This window comes from Pipistrellus kuhlii, unplaced genomic scaffold (assembly GCF_014108245.1).
Source record: "Pipistrellus kuhlii isolate mPipKuh1 unplaced genomic scaffold, mPipKuh1.p scaffold_m20_p_2, whole genome shotgun sequence".
In the NCBI taxonomy this organism is placed as follows: Eukaryota; Metazoa; Chordata; class Mammalia; order Chiroptera; family Vespertilionidae; genus Pipistrellus; species Pipistrellus kuhlii.
Window position 1 is genome coordinate 27,998,559 of NW_023425515.1, and position 18,864 is coordinate 28,017,422.

General features: G+C 42.8%; 1 protein-coding gene across 1 annotated transcript in view; it reads right to left on the minus strand.

Moving 5' to 3' along the window:
- NCEH1 (neutral cholesterol ester hydrolase 1) overlaps positions 1-13,113 on the minus strand; it is a 65,117-nt gene extending 52,004 nt beyond the window's left edge. The window contains exon 1 of the mRNA XM_036443805.2: positions 12,880-13,113. Within this exon, the coding sequence (XP_036299698.1) occupies positions 12,880-13,017 (138 nt within the window). The 5' untranslated portion in view covers positions 13,018-13,113. The remainder of the gene's footprint in view (positions 1-12,879) is intronic.
- Positions 13,114-18,864: the final 5,751 nt, after the last annotated feature.

Genomic DNA, 18,864 nt, shown 5'->3' on the forward strand with positions numbered 1-18,864 from the left:
GGACTGAAAGGTCCCGGGTTTGATTCAGGTCAAGGGCATGTACCTTGGTGGTTGCGGGCACATCCCCAGTAGAAGGTGTGCAAGAGGCCGCTGGTCGATGTTTCTCTCTCATCGATGTTTCTAACTCTCTATCCCTCTCTGTAAAAAATCAATAAGATATATTTAAAAAAAAAAAAAAAAAAAGCTGAAACCGGTTTGGCTCAGTGGTAGAGCGTCGGCCTGCGGACTGAAAGGTCCAGGGTTCGATTCAGGTCAAGGGCATGTACCTTGGGTTGTGGGGACATCCCCGGTGCAGGAGGCGGCTGGTCGATGTTTCTCTCTCATTGACATTTCTAGCTCTCTATCTCTCTCCCTTCATCTTTGTAAAAAATCAATAAAAATATATATATATTTTTTAATTTTTTTTAGATGAGAAAGGGGAATTAATATTTATTAAGCAAATCTTATGTTTGACATAAGCTTTATATAACTTATTTTACAGATACTTTTCATGTGAGTGTTTTTTTCATATTTTCTTTTTCTTTTTTTCTTTTTTTTTAATTTTTTTTGAAGATATATAAAGAACATTATAAACTGAAGAAACAAAAGATAGATATAGAGACGGTAAAGCAACAAGCAGACTGTCAAATTACAGCGGGGAGGTTGGGGAGATCTGGGGGAGATAAGAGATCAACCGAAGGACTTGTATACATGCATATAAGTACAACCAATGGACACAAAACTCTGGGGAGGGAGGGTATATATGGGAGGGGGGCATTTGTATATGTACAAAAATAATAATTTAATAAATATATATATATATATAAAATATATTTTAAAATAAATAAATAAAAATAAATAAATAAAAATAAAAGCAAATAATCTTCTAAAAGCAGAATTTAGGAGTTGCCTTCCTAAGACAGTCGAGGACACAGGGACTACTGGTGCTCTGGACTTGCTTCTCACTGACAAGTACTGTGTCCTGAAATGGAAATGACTGGAGCCTTGGGACAGAGTGGCCTTATCTTTATCTGATGCATAAACTAGGAAGAGAGAGATAAACAACTTGTACTTTAGAAAAGCAGACTTCAGAAGAAAGAAAAGGTAATTGTAGTCCCAGAGCAGGGACAGGCAGCAGAAGAGGGTCAGGTCAAATAAGTTTCTTAGGGAGCATTCGTCCATTAGCCACTCAGGAGGAAAAGGGAAAGGTAGAACGATGTGAAATGAATGTGGGGATTGACCAGCAATCTTTTAAGGAGATGGCCTGTAATTCTAATTATCATTTAGCTAGAGCAGGCTCGTAATTCACTACAAATTTGAGAAAAGCATCATCTGCAAAAATACTGAGGAAGTCAGAAGCCAGAAAGCAGTGGGGCTTGCAAAGAAGTTGCAAAGGGACAACAAAAGGCCATTTTTAGAGAAGTTCAAAGTCAGAAGCACCAGGGGTGCCTCTCAGGGCGAATGGAGTAACACAGGAGACAGAAAGTGGAGCCGTGAATTCCTGTGTTCTCTGTGGCCAGTGATCTTCAAACCAAAGCAAAGCAAAGAAGAAACACCTGACGCAGTAAGAGAGAAATTAACGTCTATCATAGGTGAGAAAGTTTATGATTTGGTGGGGACTTTGTACCTATCAACAGAAAGAGAGAAACATACAAGGGCCTTAAAAGAAACACGAAACACAGGGCACATTTGCCATCTTGCTCCCAGGCATATGTTACCAGTTTGGCTCAAATAAACTCTTATAAAAAAAATTTTTAAAAAGAAAGAAAAGAGAAACAAAACACTATCAGAGTGTAAAGGAGAGAGATAAACGCTGACTGGTCCCATGATCTCACTCATATGTGAAATCTAATGAACAAAATAAAGTGATGAACAAAATAGATCCAGTGACATAGAAGCATGGAACTCTGTGGAATCTCAGAGGGAAGACAGGGGTGGGAGTGGGCAGGAAGAGATCAACCAAAGAACTTGTATACATAATATGCATAACCCAAGGACACAGACAATAGGGTGGTGAAGGCCTGAGGCATGGGGGTGGGGGGGGATTCGAGGGAGAGGAAGAGGTTGCTAAAAATGGTCAGTGGGGGGAAAAAGAGGATATATGTAACACTTTCAACAATAAGATTAAAAATAAAAAAACTGACTGCAGATAAGGGGAAAGTTTCCAAAAGAGATGATTTTCCAGGAGGCATTGGAAGATGTGGGGGATGTTGGCCAAAGTAAGACAGAGAGTGGGAGAGCATGTGGGGCAGAGGGGACAGAGGAGGAAAGGTGTCAGGTACACTGACAGGCATGGGAACACCATGAGAGTGTGACTTCCAGGTTGGACCAGCCCTCGGTGCCAGCTAAGGAATGCAGTCCTTTTATCCTGCCACTCTCCTGAGGGAAAGCAAGTCAGGGGGTAAGGGCGGAGGGTGTCTATGGGAGGGTTAGCAGTCAGGTTTGCGCAGAACAGAAAGCACAAGGATCATTCTACAAATCAGATATGATGCTGCTGAATGTTTGCAAACCAAATAAACGTAGGCCAAGCACCTGTCCAGATTTGTCTAGGTAGAATTCTGGTTTAAAACAGTTGTCTTGGCATGGTTATTAATAGCAGGCCCTATCACTCTCAAAAAAATGGCCTGGTTTGGACAATTTATTAATTATATAGCTACCTTGGTATATATTACTTGGGGACTATCTCTCTACATTTAGTAGCACGAACAGTAAACTATAGAAGAGATTCCTACAGGTGGGCCACAGATATTGGTTGAGGGTTTTATAAAAGTGAAAACCTAAAACCATGTTGTATAACTATTCAAATTTATCAGAGTTGGCATTCTGTTGGAGAACCATTGTAAAATTCTCTTTATAAGTCTTATGAATTCTGTCATTCAAACCCATATAGATCTCCCTCCATTATTTCCCTCTGTTTCCCCTGACACACTTAAAAAATGTAATCAGCCAAAACCGGTTTGGCTCAGTGGATAGAGCATTGGCCTGCAGACTGAGGGGTCCTGGGTTCAATTCCGGTCAGGGGCATGTGTCTTTGTTGCAGGCACGTCCCCAATGGGGGGTGTGCGGGAGGCAGCTGATCGGTGTTTCTCTCTCATCGATGTTTCTGACTCTATCTCTCTCCCTTCCTCTCTGTAAAAAATCAATAAAACATATTTTTAAAAATGTAATCAAGTCTATGGCATGAAAAAAGAATGGTGCAGATTAATTCCCCTGTGGGGCTTGGGGGCTCCATAAAAGGTCGGGATACAGTGCGCCAGTGACTGTAAAGTGATCATGCATTCCTGCATGTGTGGCCACGGCCACACGGGGCCTGTCAGAGGAGTGCGCCATGGACAAAAAGGCGCAAATCCATCCTAGAGGTCTTCTTTTCAGGTCAGCCTGGCCCAGCAGTAAATGGCGAAACTAGAAGTCTAGGAACCTTGATTCCAATCCCTATTTCGCCAGTATAGCTAATGATGTAAACTTAGGGGTATCAACGGTCCTTTCTCACCTGACGAATGGAAATAACTAATGCCAACCAGTTATCCTATACAATAAAAGGCTAATATGCAAATAGACTGAACGGCAGAACAACCGGACAACCGGTCACTGACCACCAGGGGGTATGCATGGGCCATGGCAGGTGTCGGCAACAGGTGGCAGAGCACGGAATATGGTGCAGCGGATGGTGGAGCAGGTGAGCGGGGTCGCCAGATCAAGGCAGGTGCCAGTCGCCATTATCGGGGCGAGCCTCTGGTGGTGCCAGTGCCCCGTGTCGGCCCAATTGCCCTTCAGGGCTTCTCCACCTTCCCCTGCTCCTGAGGGGCGATCGAGGCTGACAGCCAACTCTGTCAGCGAAGGCCCACTAGCACCAGCTGCCGGCACCATCAGCAGGTATAAGTGGTGGCTGCCAGCCCCAATCGTCCCTGAGGGCTTCTCTACCTCCACCTGTTCCTGAGGAGCGATTGGGACAGCAGCTGCCTCTTGCACCCACTGATCCAGCTCACACCTCCTGCTGGCACCGGCCCCAATCTCTCCACGCCATCAGCTGGTGCAAGCAGGGCCAGCACTCTCAGCACTTGGGAGCCGTGGTGGTGGTGGTGGTGGTGGTGGCGGCTGTGGCGGGAGCGGGGCTGCCAGCAGACAGGGGATGGAGGCCAAGGCAGGAGATGCCAGGCAGGGGGTGTGGAGGATGGGCTGAGACCCGCCCCTGTGCCCATTGCAGCCTTGCAGCCCACAATTCCTTTCAAGGTGCACCAATTCCTGCACTGGGCCCCTAGTTTATTACAATAAAATGAGATGATCTAAGTGAAACCCTTTGTAAGAACCTGGAGCTCTATATAAATGTAAGGTATCATAAAAAAGTGGGTTCTTTAGGGTCTCATTTCTCTCAGGGCTAGCCTCCTTTTCCTCTAGCCACTGCTATCCCCATGGGGTGTCTTTGGTAGGATCCCCCAATCCTACTCTCACTTCATACACATCCCACTACCCACCCACTGACCACTCCCAAGTTCCTGTCTCCAGACCAACTCTCTCTCTCAATTTCTCTCTCTCCCTGAACTCTGGCTTTGTATATATGTAAGCTATTTCTAAATTGCTATCCTTGGATCAGTCCCACAGATACTTCAAAACAATATCTAAGCTCTCTTAACCCTCAGGCCTGCTCCTTTCCCTAAATGAGAGTCATTACCACCATTTACTCAGTTACTCCAGAGCCTGTGCCAGGAGTCGTCTTTGACTCCTTTCTTCCCTCACTCGTCCTATCCCCTCCACCAGCAAGCTTCCCTCCAAACCAGCCCCACTTCATTGGCTCACGCTCTCACCTCTCACCTGGATTGCTTCCTCGGCGGTCTCTCACCTCCACTTGATTTTTTATACTCTAGTCTCTCCACCGCCGCTGACAGAGACTGTTCTAAAGCACAGATTTGATCATGTGGTTTTCCCACTAAAAATCTCTCAGTGGCCCCTTTCTTGACCCACAAAGCCCTTCATTATCTAACCTGTGCTTCCTTCCTGCATCTCGCCGACTTCTTTGAGCTTCATGCTCCAGCCAACCTAACCACGTGTAGTCCCCTAGCTGTATTGCGCTCTCTCCTTGGGAAAGTCCCTTCTGGCTGGCGTGCCCTTTTCACCCTCCTTTCTCCTCTCTCCTCTCCTCCCCCGCTCCTTCACACAGCTGGCTTCTCAGGAAAGGCTTCTAGGACTATGATCAAGCTCCTGAGCTCAAAATAGGACAAGCTGGAGGTGAATCATGACTTCCCCTCTTATAAACTATCTCCTTGAGCCCTGTTCTTTGCATTTCAGTTTCCTCCTTTGGAAGATAAAGAAAACAAGAACATCCACCTCTTTGTCATAACCCTTGCAAGAGGCCTCAGTCTTCTCAGCTGGGCTTCTAAGGGCAGTCAAGGGAGGTCAGATGAAACCACAGAAAATGGGTTGGTTTAGAGAAAAGGTGGGGAACGTCTAGCCCATGGGCCATATAAGGCCCCAGAAATCAGTTGGTCTACCCCTACCAAGACATTAGGGGTGAGTTAATTCAACGTTTGACCAAATAGACCAAGCTAATTTTTAAGTTGATAATTTTGTATGGCCCTCAAATGATGTTCTAAATATCCAAATGGCACTTGAGAGAAAAAAAAATGTCCCCCACCCTTGGTCTAGATAAAACCTAAATTCCTTTCTGAACCAGAGATCTTTTTCTTTCTTTCTTTCTTTTTTGTTATATTTTTATTGATTTTTTACAGAGTTGAAGGGAGAGAGATAAGACAGTTAGAAACATCGATGAGAGAGAAACATCAATCAGCTGCCTCCTGCACACCCCCACTGGAGTTGTGCCCGCAACCAAGGTACATGCCCTTGACTGGAATCGAACCCAGGACCCTTCAGTCCACAGGCCGACACTCTATCCACTGAGCAAAACCAGTTTGGGCTGACCCAGAGATCCTAATGGCTGCTAAGCAGAGGCACTGTTCACTTCAGGCTTTTACAGGTGTTTTCCAAAATCATACATTTCATTTTGATGTGTCAGTAAACCCGAAAATAATCCCTCAAAACAAAAGCAAAAAACCCCACCTGCCGCATAGAATTAGAGCGTGTTACAGGGGTCTTCAAACTACGGCCCGCGGGCCACATGCGGCCTGCAGAGGAGTCTGATCCGGCCCGCCAGGTTTTTTGGGCAGTGAGCGCAGCCGAGGTGTTACAGTAGGAATTAGTAGTTCATATAGTCCGGCCCTCCAGCTCTCTGAGGGACCGTGATCTGGCCCCCACTTTAAAAAGTTTGAAGACCCCTGACTAAATGAATTGTTTACAAAGCATGCAGGTCAGTATCTGGCACACAGTAAATGCTCACTATATATCCCTAATAGATGTTAGCTACTTTTACCGTAAACATTAACCTTGATAACTCAGATTAGATGTCAATGTGAAAGGAAACTCCCCAATGCCCAGGCCTACATTAGATATCCTTTTTAAGGCCCTTGTAGCAAACCATAAATACCTCTATCATAACTCTCCTTCGGTCATTCAAGTCCCCGCTCTATAATTTCAATAAGTTTATCTCCCTTTCAGTTGACGGTAAACTTTTTAAGATTAAGTTTGTGTCTTCTTTATTTTCCTTTTGCCACTCACTCCCGGGCACTGGTGTTCAGTTACTATTCATTGAATAACTGATGACTTCTTAATGGTAGAATTTTAATTTTATTTTGGAAACAATGAAAGATAAAATGAAGGAGAAAATAAGTGGTAGACCGCTCTCACGTAGTTTCATTTGGCAGTAAAAGTAAACATCACTATTTTAAAATAAGTAAGTGTGCATTAATGGAATATTTAAGAATGATTATTACACTTCCACATCTCACAGAAATGTCATAGATCAAGCTCACGCCACTTGTTAGAAATGGAATGTACCATTAAATAAAGTAGTAATAATGATAGCATTTCTGTGCTTGGGACAATATTTGCAAAGTTCTAGGAAAAAAGAAAAAGAAAAACTACAAATTGGGCATTATCTAACACACCTGGTAGCTGAACCTATCCAACCTTTGATAGCCTCCTGAAAAGGACTAACTCATTATCAAAGACTAACTCAGATTGCTGATCTGTCAGAACTAAAGCTGAATAAATATCGCCCCAAAGCTATTCTTAAGGCCTCTCTATAGAGATATTTAAAGAAAAATCCCACTATATAAGCTAAAAAAATCTGTGACTGGTGAACTCTCTAACTTACTTGAAGAAATATGTATCATGGCACGTATAGAAGGCGGTACACAAACTTGTTATTTACTATTGTTTTCAGGTTAAATCTACCTATCATCAGCAAACACACCCGTTCATGCATGAATGGTTATGAAAAAAGTTAGCAAGTTGAAGCTCTACAAGACATCCAGCTGAGCTGTCACCTAAACCACAACCACCTCATGCTCAGAATATTCAGGTAAGATCACTTTAGATTTCAACGAGTTTGGGGACATTTTACAAGACAATAAAAAACTTGCTCAACTAGTCCAAAAGCACTGACATCCATAAGAAAGACGGAGGATGCTCAGTAGAAATACCAATCTCAACAACCTCTTCTACATGCTATCAGAAACTCACAACTCATGTAAGCGAAGAGATGATCAAGATAAAAAAAAAAAAAAAAAAAAAAAAAAGTTAAACTCTTACTCTGAACTCCCTTTAGAGCCATTATTAACTTTATTCACCATCTTACCACCTTTCTAAACTTCCTCTGAGTTTCTATAACTGTACCTCTTCTGTAACACCTGTCGGCTCCTACCTTTTTAATGGCTGAATGTTAACAGGGCTAGTCCTAGGCTGCAGTTTCTTATAGGTCATTTTAACATCTCCCTAAAACTCCACACAGTGCACTTTCCACCTGCGATACAGCTAGGTGACTGAGCATCAAGCAGGCCACTGGGATAACCTTTAAAAACAAACAAACAAAAAAAAAAACACTTGATTATCTTCATAGAATAATTACTAAAAAACTTGTTCGCATTAATATACATAGGCACCTCAATTCCACCTTAGAAGTAGGAAACCTACTACAAAACTTATTACAAAAGTTTTAATTTATTATATTACATGATCATTGTAGGAAAACTAGAATCTATAACCTTATGACTCCCCCCCACCCCTATATTTTAAATTATATCCTTCTGCTTTTTCTATACATATATATATTAATTTGGGAAAGAGAGAAACATCAATTTGTTGTTCGACTTATTGATGAATTCATGTGGTTGCTTCTTATATGTGTCCTGACTGGAGATCAAACCCGAAACCTTGGTTTATTGGGATAATGCTCTAATGAAGTCGGCAAACTCATTAGTCAACAGAGACAAATATCAAAAGTACGACAGAGATTTCTTTTGAGAGCCAAATTTTTTTAAACTTAAACTTCTTCTAATGCCACTTCTTCATAATAGACTCGCCCAGGCTGTGGCATTTTCTGGAAAAGCCACACTCAGGGGCCAAAGAGCCGCATGTGGCTCCCGAGCCGCAGTTTGCCCACCATGGTTTTAAACTCTTAGCTTGCACAGCAGTTTGAAATCAGTATGGGAACCTCCCCAAACCATTCTTTTGTCCCTCTAGTTTTCTGATGCCCAAGCTTTATCTAAACCTCTCTTCCCTGCCTTCCCAGACCTGCTTTCCCACAGCTCAAGTCTTATTGATGGCTCTGCTGTAACACTGAAATTTGCCTTGCTAGGATTTTATCCCCTTAGACTCTTAGCGCCAAAATATCAACCAACTAATCTGGTAGAGACTAATCCATGCTAATATGAGAGGCTCATTCCCAGCAACAGATGTGCAACGTAATTTGAGCAGTTTGAGGAAAATACATTATCTACATCTGCAGTGCATTTTATTTTTCAAACGATGCTGTACTTTGGAATCACATGGGGAGCTTTTAAAAACACTGATGCTTGGGTCTCACCTCCCAGAAATTCTAAATAAAGTTGGTATAAGGTGTGACTTGGGGGCCTCGGGATTTTTTAAAGCTCCCCAGATGAAATCTACTATAGCAGCTGTGCGTGAGATGACTTAGAAAAAAATCCCAAGTGGCTTCTTAGGTAATCTCGGAGGACTCCAAGGAAGAAAAGTACAATAAACATAATTCTTCTGCACAAAACAAAGGAGGTAAGAGCAGCTTGAGGGGCGAAGCATTTGCCAATGACAACAGAATAAAAATTAGTATTTGTGTTCTTCTGGATGGGGAGGCATGAGTCTGAGCTTCCGTTGCTTCTGTATTGGATCAATCATCTCTACAATTTCTTGGGTAACAAGCTTTATGTTATGGAATGTCTGTGGTAGCTCCCCAGGTTTCAATTACTTCCAGTCTACATTTATTTTATTGTTTCAATACAGTTAGGCAGTCCCACAGATTGGGGAATCTCCACAAGCTGAAGCAGACCTACGGGACAACTCTTAAAAGAGTAACTACAATTTCCAGGCCTTTAAGTAACATTACCAAACCTCACAACAACATGACAAGGTTAGTTCTGGTTTGCAGGAGAGCGGAAGATCAGAGCAGGCTAGGGAATTGCCTGGCCTCGCCATCAGTAAGTAAGGGGTCTGGCCTGGATGTGCTTGGAGAAGAAGGCAGGACTCTAACACGCATGCTCTTATCTATTTACAATGTGTCAAGAGGACACATTTGTCCTTCCCCAGGACAATCTGAAACTGTACTGGAAAATTGCTTTTCTGGGCATTAGAGGCTTCCAAGTGATCTGAATGATTTTTTTATTTCACAATTCTGAGTGACGAGAGCCACTTCTGTGCACAAGCCAGTCCCAAGCTACAGTGCTAGGTGAGGATACTTGGCTGCTTCATCGATATCTGGGGCCTGGCATGACATACATGATCATTCCCAGGCACCAGCGAGGGGCACATTCTGTCCAGGACCATAGAGTGCAAAGGCCTTGACTTTAATGGGTTGGTAGTCTTGTTGGGGGGAAAATGGCTTTTTCTTGCAACCTGGCTTTTCTCAGATTATGTATGATGGGGAAGACTTCTTTGGTGACCTGAAAACTAAAATTGATCTCTGTGGCCAACATAGAAGTTTCATTTCCCCACCCCTCCCCCATCCCCACCCCCATCCCCTCTTTTTCTTCTTCTTCTTCTTGGTCACCATTTTCTCTTACTTACTATCTGCAATTTCCTAAAGACTATTTAACCCACTCCAGGTAAATACCATTGTACCCCAGAATCCTTGAAGGATGTGACTCCCAAATCCCATAATTTCTGAAGGAAAAGAGGGATTGCAGGGCTTCCTCCATGAAGACTGCCTTTCGTGAACTCAATGCTGGAGAAGGGGTGGACATTCCTTACCATTCTAGGGGGCAGGAGGAAAGGAAGAGGATCCGTAGCTTCACAGACACTTCCCAGGAGACAACAGGAACTTGGGGGGGGGGGGGGGTGAAAAAGGTGGCTGGACTCAAGAGAAGCAAATGACTGATTTCTCAACAGAAACTTATCAGGCCAGAAGGGAATGGGATGAAATATACAAAGTCATGCAAAGTAAGGGTCTGAATCCAAGAATACTGTACCCAGCAAGGCTATCAATCAAAAGTGAAGGGGAAATCAGGAGCTTCACAGACAAAAAAAGACTGAAGGAATTTATCTCCACCAAACCAGCAATGCAAGAAATGCTAAAGGGTCTACTGTAAAAATAAAGAAATAAGAAGTGAAGAAGGAACACGGGTATAGAATAAAAATGGCATCAAATGAGCACCTATCAATAATAACCTTAAATGTAAATGGATTAAATGCTCCAATCAAAAGACATAGGGTAACAGATTGGATAAGAAAACAAGACCCATACATCTGTTGTCTACAAGAAACCCACCTCAGAAAAAGAGATGCACACAGACTGAGGGTGAAGGGATGGAAAAAAGTTTTCCAGGAAAATGGAAATGAAAAAAAGCTGGGGTAGCAATACTTATATCTGACAAATTAGATCTCAGAGTGAAGGACATAATAAGAGATAATGAAGGCCACTTCATAATACTAAAGGGAACAATCCAACAAGAAGAAATAACCCTGGTAAATATATATGCACCCAATACAGGAGCAACCAAATACATTAAAAAACTGCTGGAGGACATTAAGAGAGAGATTAATAGCAATACAATCATAGTAGGAAATTTTAATACCCCACTGTCACCCTTCAACAAATCATCTAAACAAAAAATCAGCAAAGAAATATCAATCCTAAATGACTCACTAGACCAGATGGAATTAATTGACATCTTCAGAACACTGCACCCCAAAGCCACAGAATATACATTCTTCTCAAGTGCACATGGGACATTCTCAAAGATAGACCACATTTTGGGACATAGGCAAAGTCTCTTCAAATTCAAGAAGATAGAAATCATATCAAGCATCTTCTCAGACCATAATGGCATAAAACTGGAAATTAACTTCAATAAAAATAATCCAAAGAAATCAAACACATGGAGACAAGAGAAGCAAATGCCTACTAGGAATATGCTAGTAAAGGAGCTTTTTGATACGACAAAGCTTCAGAGACTATGGAATCCTACACACAATGAGGATGGAGAGGGATAAGGAATATTAGGGAAAGCCATGATTCCCACCCTCCACCTCTTTCTCTAGTCATTCGTAAAAAAAAAAAGAATGAAAAAAGAGTTAACAAACATAGCCTGAGATTAAAGCCTAAGGTTGTGGGAAAAGAGGAAACTTGATTTTGGAGGAAGGTTAGGAGCTGAAATAGAGCAAGCTGCTCAGAAATGCTGTACAATCATAGGGCTCAGCCTTGGCTGCAGATGCTAGTTTAAGTTTTAGAGTCTCTGGCACTAAAAATAATGCCTCTTACCTTAAAATAAAGCAGAGACAGTAATATTTTCCTGTTTGTTTGTTTTTTTATGGGGGTCTTTTGGGGGGCAGGGGGGGGGCAGGGGGAGAGGAATAGACAGCCATGATCCAGTAGAAAGAAATGGCCTACTCTGCCAGGGCAAGCCAGGATACTCTGGCTCAGGCAAAGGTTATCTCCTCCACAGCCAAGGACAGCAAATACATGCTGCAGAGCAGGCAGGAAACAAATGCATGATGCAAACACGGGCTGCTGGCCTCCAAGCCTCTCCTGCAGCCAGCCAGGCCTCCTGGCCTTCTTCCTAGGGCTGAGCTGATACATGCCACGCAAGAAATGGGAGATCTGAGCGGTTCCTCAAGTGCTTAGAGGAGCCCAGACTGCTGGCCCCCCGGAACGGAGAGCTCCACAGCCTGGGGATGTTGGTTGGGGCTTCTGCTTTTAAGGTGGCTGCCTGGCTGGAAAGGAGAGCCGGTTTTATCCAGAGCTGTCCTAAAAACATCTCAATCGCTCTCTGCCGGCCCCTTTCGGAGAATGAAATGGGGGAGAGGTTTAGAAAACGCTGAAAAGATTTTTGTTGTTGTTAATCCCATGGATTTTTCAGAGAGAGTGGCAAGGAGGGGGAAAGAGGCAGAGACAGAAACATGGATGTGAGAGTGCCTCCCGCAGGCGCCCGGAATAGAGGTATCAAGCCTGCCACGGAGGGACATGCCCTTGACCAGAATCGAACCCGCCACCCCTCAGTCTGCCCGGTAGCCGGCTTAGGGCGAAAGACTGTTTTGACTTTGCAAACCCAGAAAGAGGGGGCTGCGTGGGTCCGACGAAGGGTTAAACAAGTTGTCAGATTCTGTGCAAGAATTTCACCTTCTCCTTGGCCCCGCCGCTAGCAAGGAGGCGAATGCAAGACCCCGAAAAAAAATGCCCTAAGGAACCACCTTAAAAAAAAAAAAAAAAAGCCACTGCCTCACTGCGTTAGAAAAAACATGCAATCCTCATGGGACACGGTCCGGAAATTTTGCTTCCCCTTCCAAAGCCACTGAAGAGGAGGGAGGGGGAGGAAGAAGCAGCGCCGGGCTGCGGGTGCTCACCACTTGCTGGGCGCCCCGGAAAGTCGCGTCCAGCAGCATCAGCTTCCAGGGGTCGGACAGGGAGCCGGGCAGGGGGATGTAGACGTAATAGGCGGCCAGCGCCACCAGGGCGGTGAGCACCACGCAGGACGTCCTCATCCTCCACCCCCGGGGCCGGCTGTCTGCGGGCAGACGAGGACGACCGAGACCTCCAGCAAGTTTGTGCCGGGGCCAGCGGCTCCTCCACTGGCTTCTTATAGGGGCCCCGGAGCCAATCGGAGGCGGCGCCGGGAGGAAGTGGGAGCGCGGGCGTGCCCCCTCCTCGGTGTCCTTGCAAAGTGCACGCGCTCCCAGGTTGGAGGCAGCGGCGGCCGAGGCTGCTCTGGGCGCAGCACAGCGGCCTCCGGAGGACACAGGTGTGTATTGCACGCCCGTGGCCCAGGGCTGGCCCCTCCCTGAAGGTTCTCAAAAACGGAAAGCTGAAATACGGTTTGCTGACTCAACATGGAGAAACCGAGAGAGAGAAAAATCCACTGTCTTGCAATGGAATGAAATTCTAGCTATACTCAATTCCATTAAGGATGTAGAACAAGCCGAAACCGGTTTGGCTCAGTGGATAGAGCATCAGCCTGCGGACTGAAAGGTCCCGGGTTCGATTCCGGTCAAGGGCACATACCTTGGTTGCGGGCGTGTATCTCTCTCATCGACATTTCTAACTCTCTGTCCCTCTCAATTCCTCTCTGTGTAAAATCAATAAAATATATATTTTTAAAAAAGGATGTAGAACAAAAGAAGAGTGGAAACTACTTTTTCTTGGATGATTAGACTACATCTGACAATATCGATAAACCATTTATTAAGAGAAACATTGGGATTTTGTCATATAAAAGTTTAATCAGGTTTAATGCCCCACATATTCCAGAGCCTGAAGTAGAATTTACTTATTGTAACATAAGCCAGTTGTGTTGTAAATTGCATTCTGAACCACATACAAAAAAAAAATGACACTTTTCTGTTCTTGATAAGGCCCCTTTTGCCTCTAATATTCTAAAATGAACACATTTCAAGCTACATTAATTACCCCCAAACTTTGCCGAAACCGGTTTGGCTCAATGGATAGAGCGTCGGCTTGGGGACTAAAAGGTCCCGGGTTTGATTCGGGTCAAGGGCATGTACCTTGGTTGCGGGCATATCCCCAGTAGGGGGTGTGCAAGAGGCAGCTGATCGGTGACTCTCTCTCATCGATGTTTCTAACTATATCTCTCTCCCTTCCTCTCTGTACAAAATCAATAAAATGTATTTTTTTAAAAAAATTACCCCCAAACTTTAATGATGTATAGGAAGATTTTTCAGTAGACGTGCTACTATTGATATATTCATGTACCAAATGCTGATCAGTGTTGCCCCCTTTTAAAAGTCTTTAAAAAAAAGTTTCTGTACTTATATTATTGCCAAGTATGCCAATATAATGAACTGCCCTTATTTTAAAGTTGTTCTAAGTCTCCACTGATGAAATTTGATAAATAAACCTTAGGATTATATTTGTTTAAAAAAAAGAGAAAGAAATTCTAGCTATATGGTGAAGGTAGATAATTACAAATTCTTATAGTGCAAGCAGTGATAAGCCAGTAGTAGTTCTAGCACCTAAGTCTTGATTTCTAAATCCCACTCTTTAGGCCTGGCCCGTGTGGTTCAGTGGGAGCGTCTTCCAGTGTATGGAAAGGTCGAGGGTTTGATTCTGGTCAAGGCACATACCCAGGTTGGGGGCTTGATCATAAACAATGCTTCTCTGTGTGTGTCTCCCCCTCTCTCTTTCTCTGTCTCTGTCTCTCTCTCTGGTTGATAAAATACAAGATTGGTCCTTTGTGCTAGACAATAAAGAAGTGCTTAAAAAATGAAGAGGCCCTGGCCGGTTTGGCCCAGTGGATAGAGCATCGGCCTGCCGACTGAAGGGTCCCAGGTTTGATTCCAGTCAAGGGCATGTACCTTGGTTGCGGGCACATCCCCAGTAGGAGGTGTGCAAGAGGCAGCTGAACCATGTTTCTAACTCTCTCTCCCTCTCCCTTCCTCTCTGTAAAAAATCAATAAAATATATATATACTTTTTAAATGAAGGGGACTGGTCAAAAGGACTCAAGTAACAGCTTTAATTTCTCCCAATGCTTAAAGTTGGGGTGATTTTTAACATCAAAATGAATAATAATGATGGATTTAAAACAATCGAATGAAATAAAAAATACACGAGTCTATACTAAAAAAACATTAATAAATGGGGAAATGCCACCTGAAAAAAATTCTTAGTTGGTCAATGGAGCCCTAAAAAGCACTGGAATCCAGAACTACAACCAGAGCTAAACATATTTAAAAGGGCACTTTCAATAAAGCTCTACTTTTGTTGTAAAATATTTCCCTTTGCTAGCCTTTCCAAGTTCATATGTTTTGTTGTCCTCAAGGCCTAAACTGAGTTGATAAGAACCAAGCCAACTCTCTAATTAAAGTTTGCTATGTGGGCTCTTGACATGCCAAAAAAGGACATATTTCCTGCACATTCCAAGTTGAGCAAGATACCTCCTGAATTTTTAGACTCACCTTTCATTTTAGCCAGGTTGTAGATTATTGTAACTGCCAGAATTTATAACAAAATGGAGAAACTCAACATTAAAGATATATTGTTCTTGAAAATGGAATTATTTACTGCTAATTTTGCTTTTCTCTTATTAAACGTCATCCTATTTCATTGCTTACTTTTTTGTAAGATCTTGAAGTAATTTAAAATTCTTACTACACCTACTAAAAAGAAAGTTGTCTGTTTTATTCACTGCCATATCCCTAGTGGCCTGACACATAGTAGGTGCTTACCAAATATTTTTAATGAATGAATATTAGGAAGCATTGGTAAATTAACTCAATACTTTTTTCAAATTTAATGAAAATGTCATTTATACCAATTATCAATAAGTACATTTAGAGGAATCATAGATTCAGAAGAAGACAAGGGGAAAAAAGAGGCAGAGTAGGTAAAAATAGGAGATAAAAAGGAAGTGTTGGAGGGAAAACATAAAAAGGAAAGTTTTAAACTAACTCCCCAGAAATATTCACTTATTTCATTTTGTTCAAAAGGTGAATCATCTACCTCACAGGTGTGGCTCAATGGTTGAACATTGACTTATGAACCAGAAGATTCCCAGTCAGGGCACATGTTCAGGTTGTGGGCTCAATCCCCAGTGTGGGGTGAACAGGAGGCAGCCGATTGATGAATCTCTCTCATTATTGATGTTTCTATTTCTTTCTCCCTTTCCCTTCCTCTCGGAAATCAATAAGAATATTTTTTAAATAAAAAGTGAATCATCTGATTCTTCATATGCTTTATAGTGAACCAGAGGCCCGTGCAAGAAATTTGTGCATAAGTAGGGTCCCTAGGACTGGCCAGCAATCAGGGCAGATCTGTGAGGTGACCAGTGGGACAACTGAGGGCTCCCACTGGAACTTCCTTGACTGGCCTAGCACTGCCCATTCACCAGTCCCTCCCCCTGCTGCCACTGCCAGTCACCTCCCGCTGTGGGGCAACCAGCAGGGCAATCGGGGGGGCTCCCACTGACACCCTCTTGGCTGGCCTGGGGCCTACGGGCTGGGGACAGCTCCTGCGTTGAGCATCTGCCCCCTTGTGGTCAGGGCACATCATAGCGACCGTGATTCCACCAGTCATTCAGCTGTTAGGTCAATTTGCATATTAGGCTTTTATTATATAGGATAAGTTTTGGGCCCTAAGAAAGGAACATTATTTTAAAGAAAACTTGCATGAGTACCATAGTGGGCACTTGTTATATCTGTGTCCTCCTGAAATCTTTTGAAAAACTTTTTTTTTTTTTTTTAATTTACAGGAACAAAACTTGGTTCATCTAGTCCAAAAGCACTGCTATTTATGAGAAATATGGGGGACCACTCTTCAATCTTTTTTTTTTAATATTTTATTCCTTTATTTTATTTTATTATTTTTTTATTGTGAGAGAAAAAGAGAGAGAGAGATCATTTTATTATCCAATTATTTATGCATTCATTGATTGATACTTGTGCCCTCACCAGAGATCAAACCTGCAAGCTTGGCATATTGGGATGATGCTCTAGCCAACTGAGCCACCCAGTCAGGGCTGACCACTCTTCCTAAATGTTGGTAGTTTCCCACATGTGAAACCCAGGTCTGCAAGTTGGAAGCTATAAATGTCAACTTTCCAGTCTCTCCCGCATGTCTATCCCAGACATGTCTATTCCAGTCTATCCCAGACCACCCAGCATGTGCCCTGGTTTCTGTCATTAGCAGCACTCCTGGAGACCTTTGACTCAAAAAATCATCAAGTGGAAGAAGACACTATGCAGAGTCCTGTTGAGAGTCATGGAGTTCTTTGTGGCATAAGAGGTGAAGGCTGGTGTTAGTGTCTGTTTCCAGAGGCACTGGGGGTGGTCTCATGGTGGCTTTGGATACTGCTCCAAGCAGCACTAGCCTCTGAGAATCAGCCTTTTCTGTTAAAACTAGCAAGAATGAGTTAATTCTGTTGTTTGTAACTGAAAGCCCTGATACAACCATTTGGGAACTCACAGTTATAATGGTTTTTTATTTATTTATTTATTTATTTATTTATTTATTTATTTATTTTTTAAAGCATACTTCCCCAATTCATTCTTTTGGTATTTTAATTTTTTTAAAATATATTTTATTGATTTTTCACAGAGAGGAAGAGAGAGGGATAGAGAGTTAGAAACATCGATGAGAGAGAATCATCCATCAGCTGCCTCTTGCATACCCCCTACTGGGGATGTGCCCACAACCAAGGTACATGCCCTTGCCCAGAATGGAACCCGAGACCTTTCAGTCGGCAGGCCGATGCTCTATCCACTGAGCCAAACTGGTCCCGGCTATAATGCTTTTTAACATTCTGTAAAACCAGCTCATTAATACAGGTATTTGTGAATTCCTGAGGGCAGAGGCTGGCCAGTGGTAGGCACATCTGTTAGATACACAGGAACCACACTTAGTTGCATTTGTTCTTTCTCACCCTTTCTCTTCATGTATAGATCCACACCACTGCACTTCCAGAATTTAAATTAGAGAGTGCACAAAACAAAAATACATACCGAACCTGATATTTATATATTTTCCAAGAAGACAAAATAAACACAATGCAGGCATCTCTAGGAACTTGTAGAATTGCAGAATAGAGTTGTGAAAGACAATGAGGGGTATGAGAAAAAGCATTAGCAACTAGTCCCAATTCAATTATAGCCCAACCATGTGGTCTGTGGGCCTCTTCCACTTAGCTTCTTCCTCTGTAAATGGTAGGATTTTATAAAACTCGTTGTTTTCTTTTATAAATTTAGATAAGGAAAGATGTAAGCTGACCTTCACAAGCAAATCTATGCATTTTGATTATTGAGCAACCTAAGGTAGTGGAAGGTTTCTTGGTAAGCTTAATAGCCTGTTAATACCTGTTGAAACTGACCCAAAAGAGAAAGAGCCACGAGTGTTGGGGGCCATGGGAAGAACCCATGACTAATGATGACTGTGTATTTGGAATGACACAATGACAATGTAGAGACTTCTGGGCTGGGGTCCGCACCAGCAGCAAGAAAACCCCCACAAAAAATAGTAAGCACAGTGGTGGCAGTAGCAGCTTTGGAATAAAATGAAAATCCTTGATGGTTATCGAACAGCAAGAATAGGACTGGAAACTGCAGAGGTCCCAGCATCGTTGTCTTCTGTGTCGTCATCATTATCATCATTGTCACAAACACCTCTTGAGTGTTTCTTGTATCAGGCATTATTCTAAGTATTTTTTATACATTATGTTATTTAATCTTTTTCTCAATATATTTCCACTTTTACTATAGATAAATGTACATATTTATAAAAGTGGTTCCATACACTATAAAGTTTTATTACCTGCTTTTATAACTTCATGTATTATAAATATATTTTCTTGTCTTTGAAAACAGGGCTTCCCAAACTGTCCTT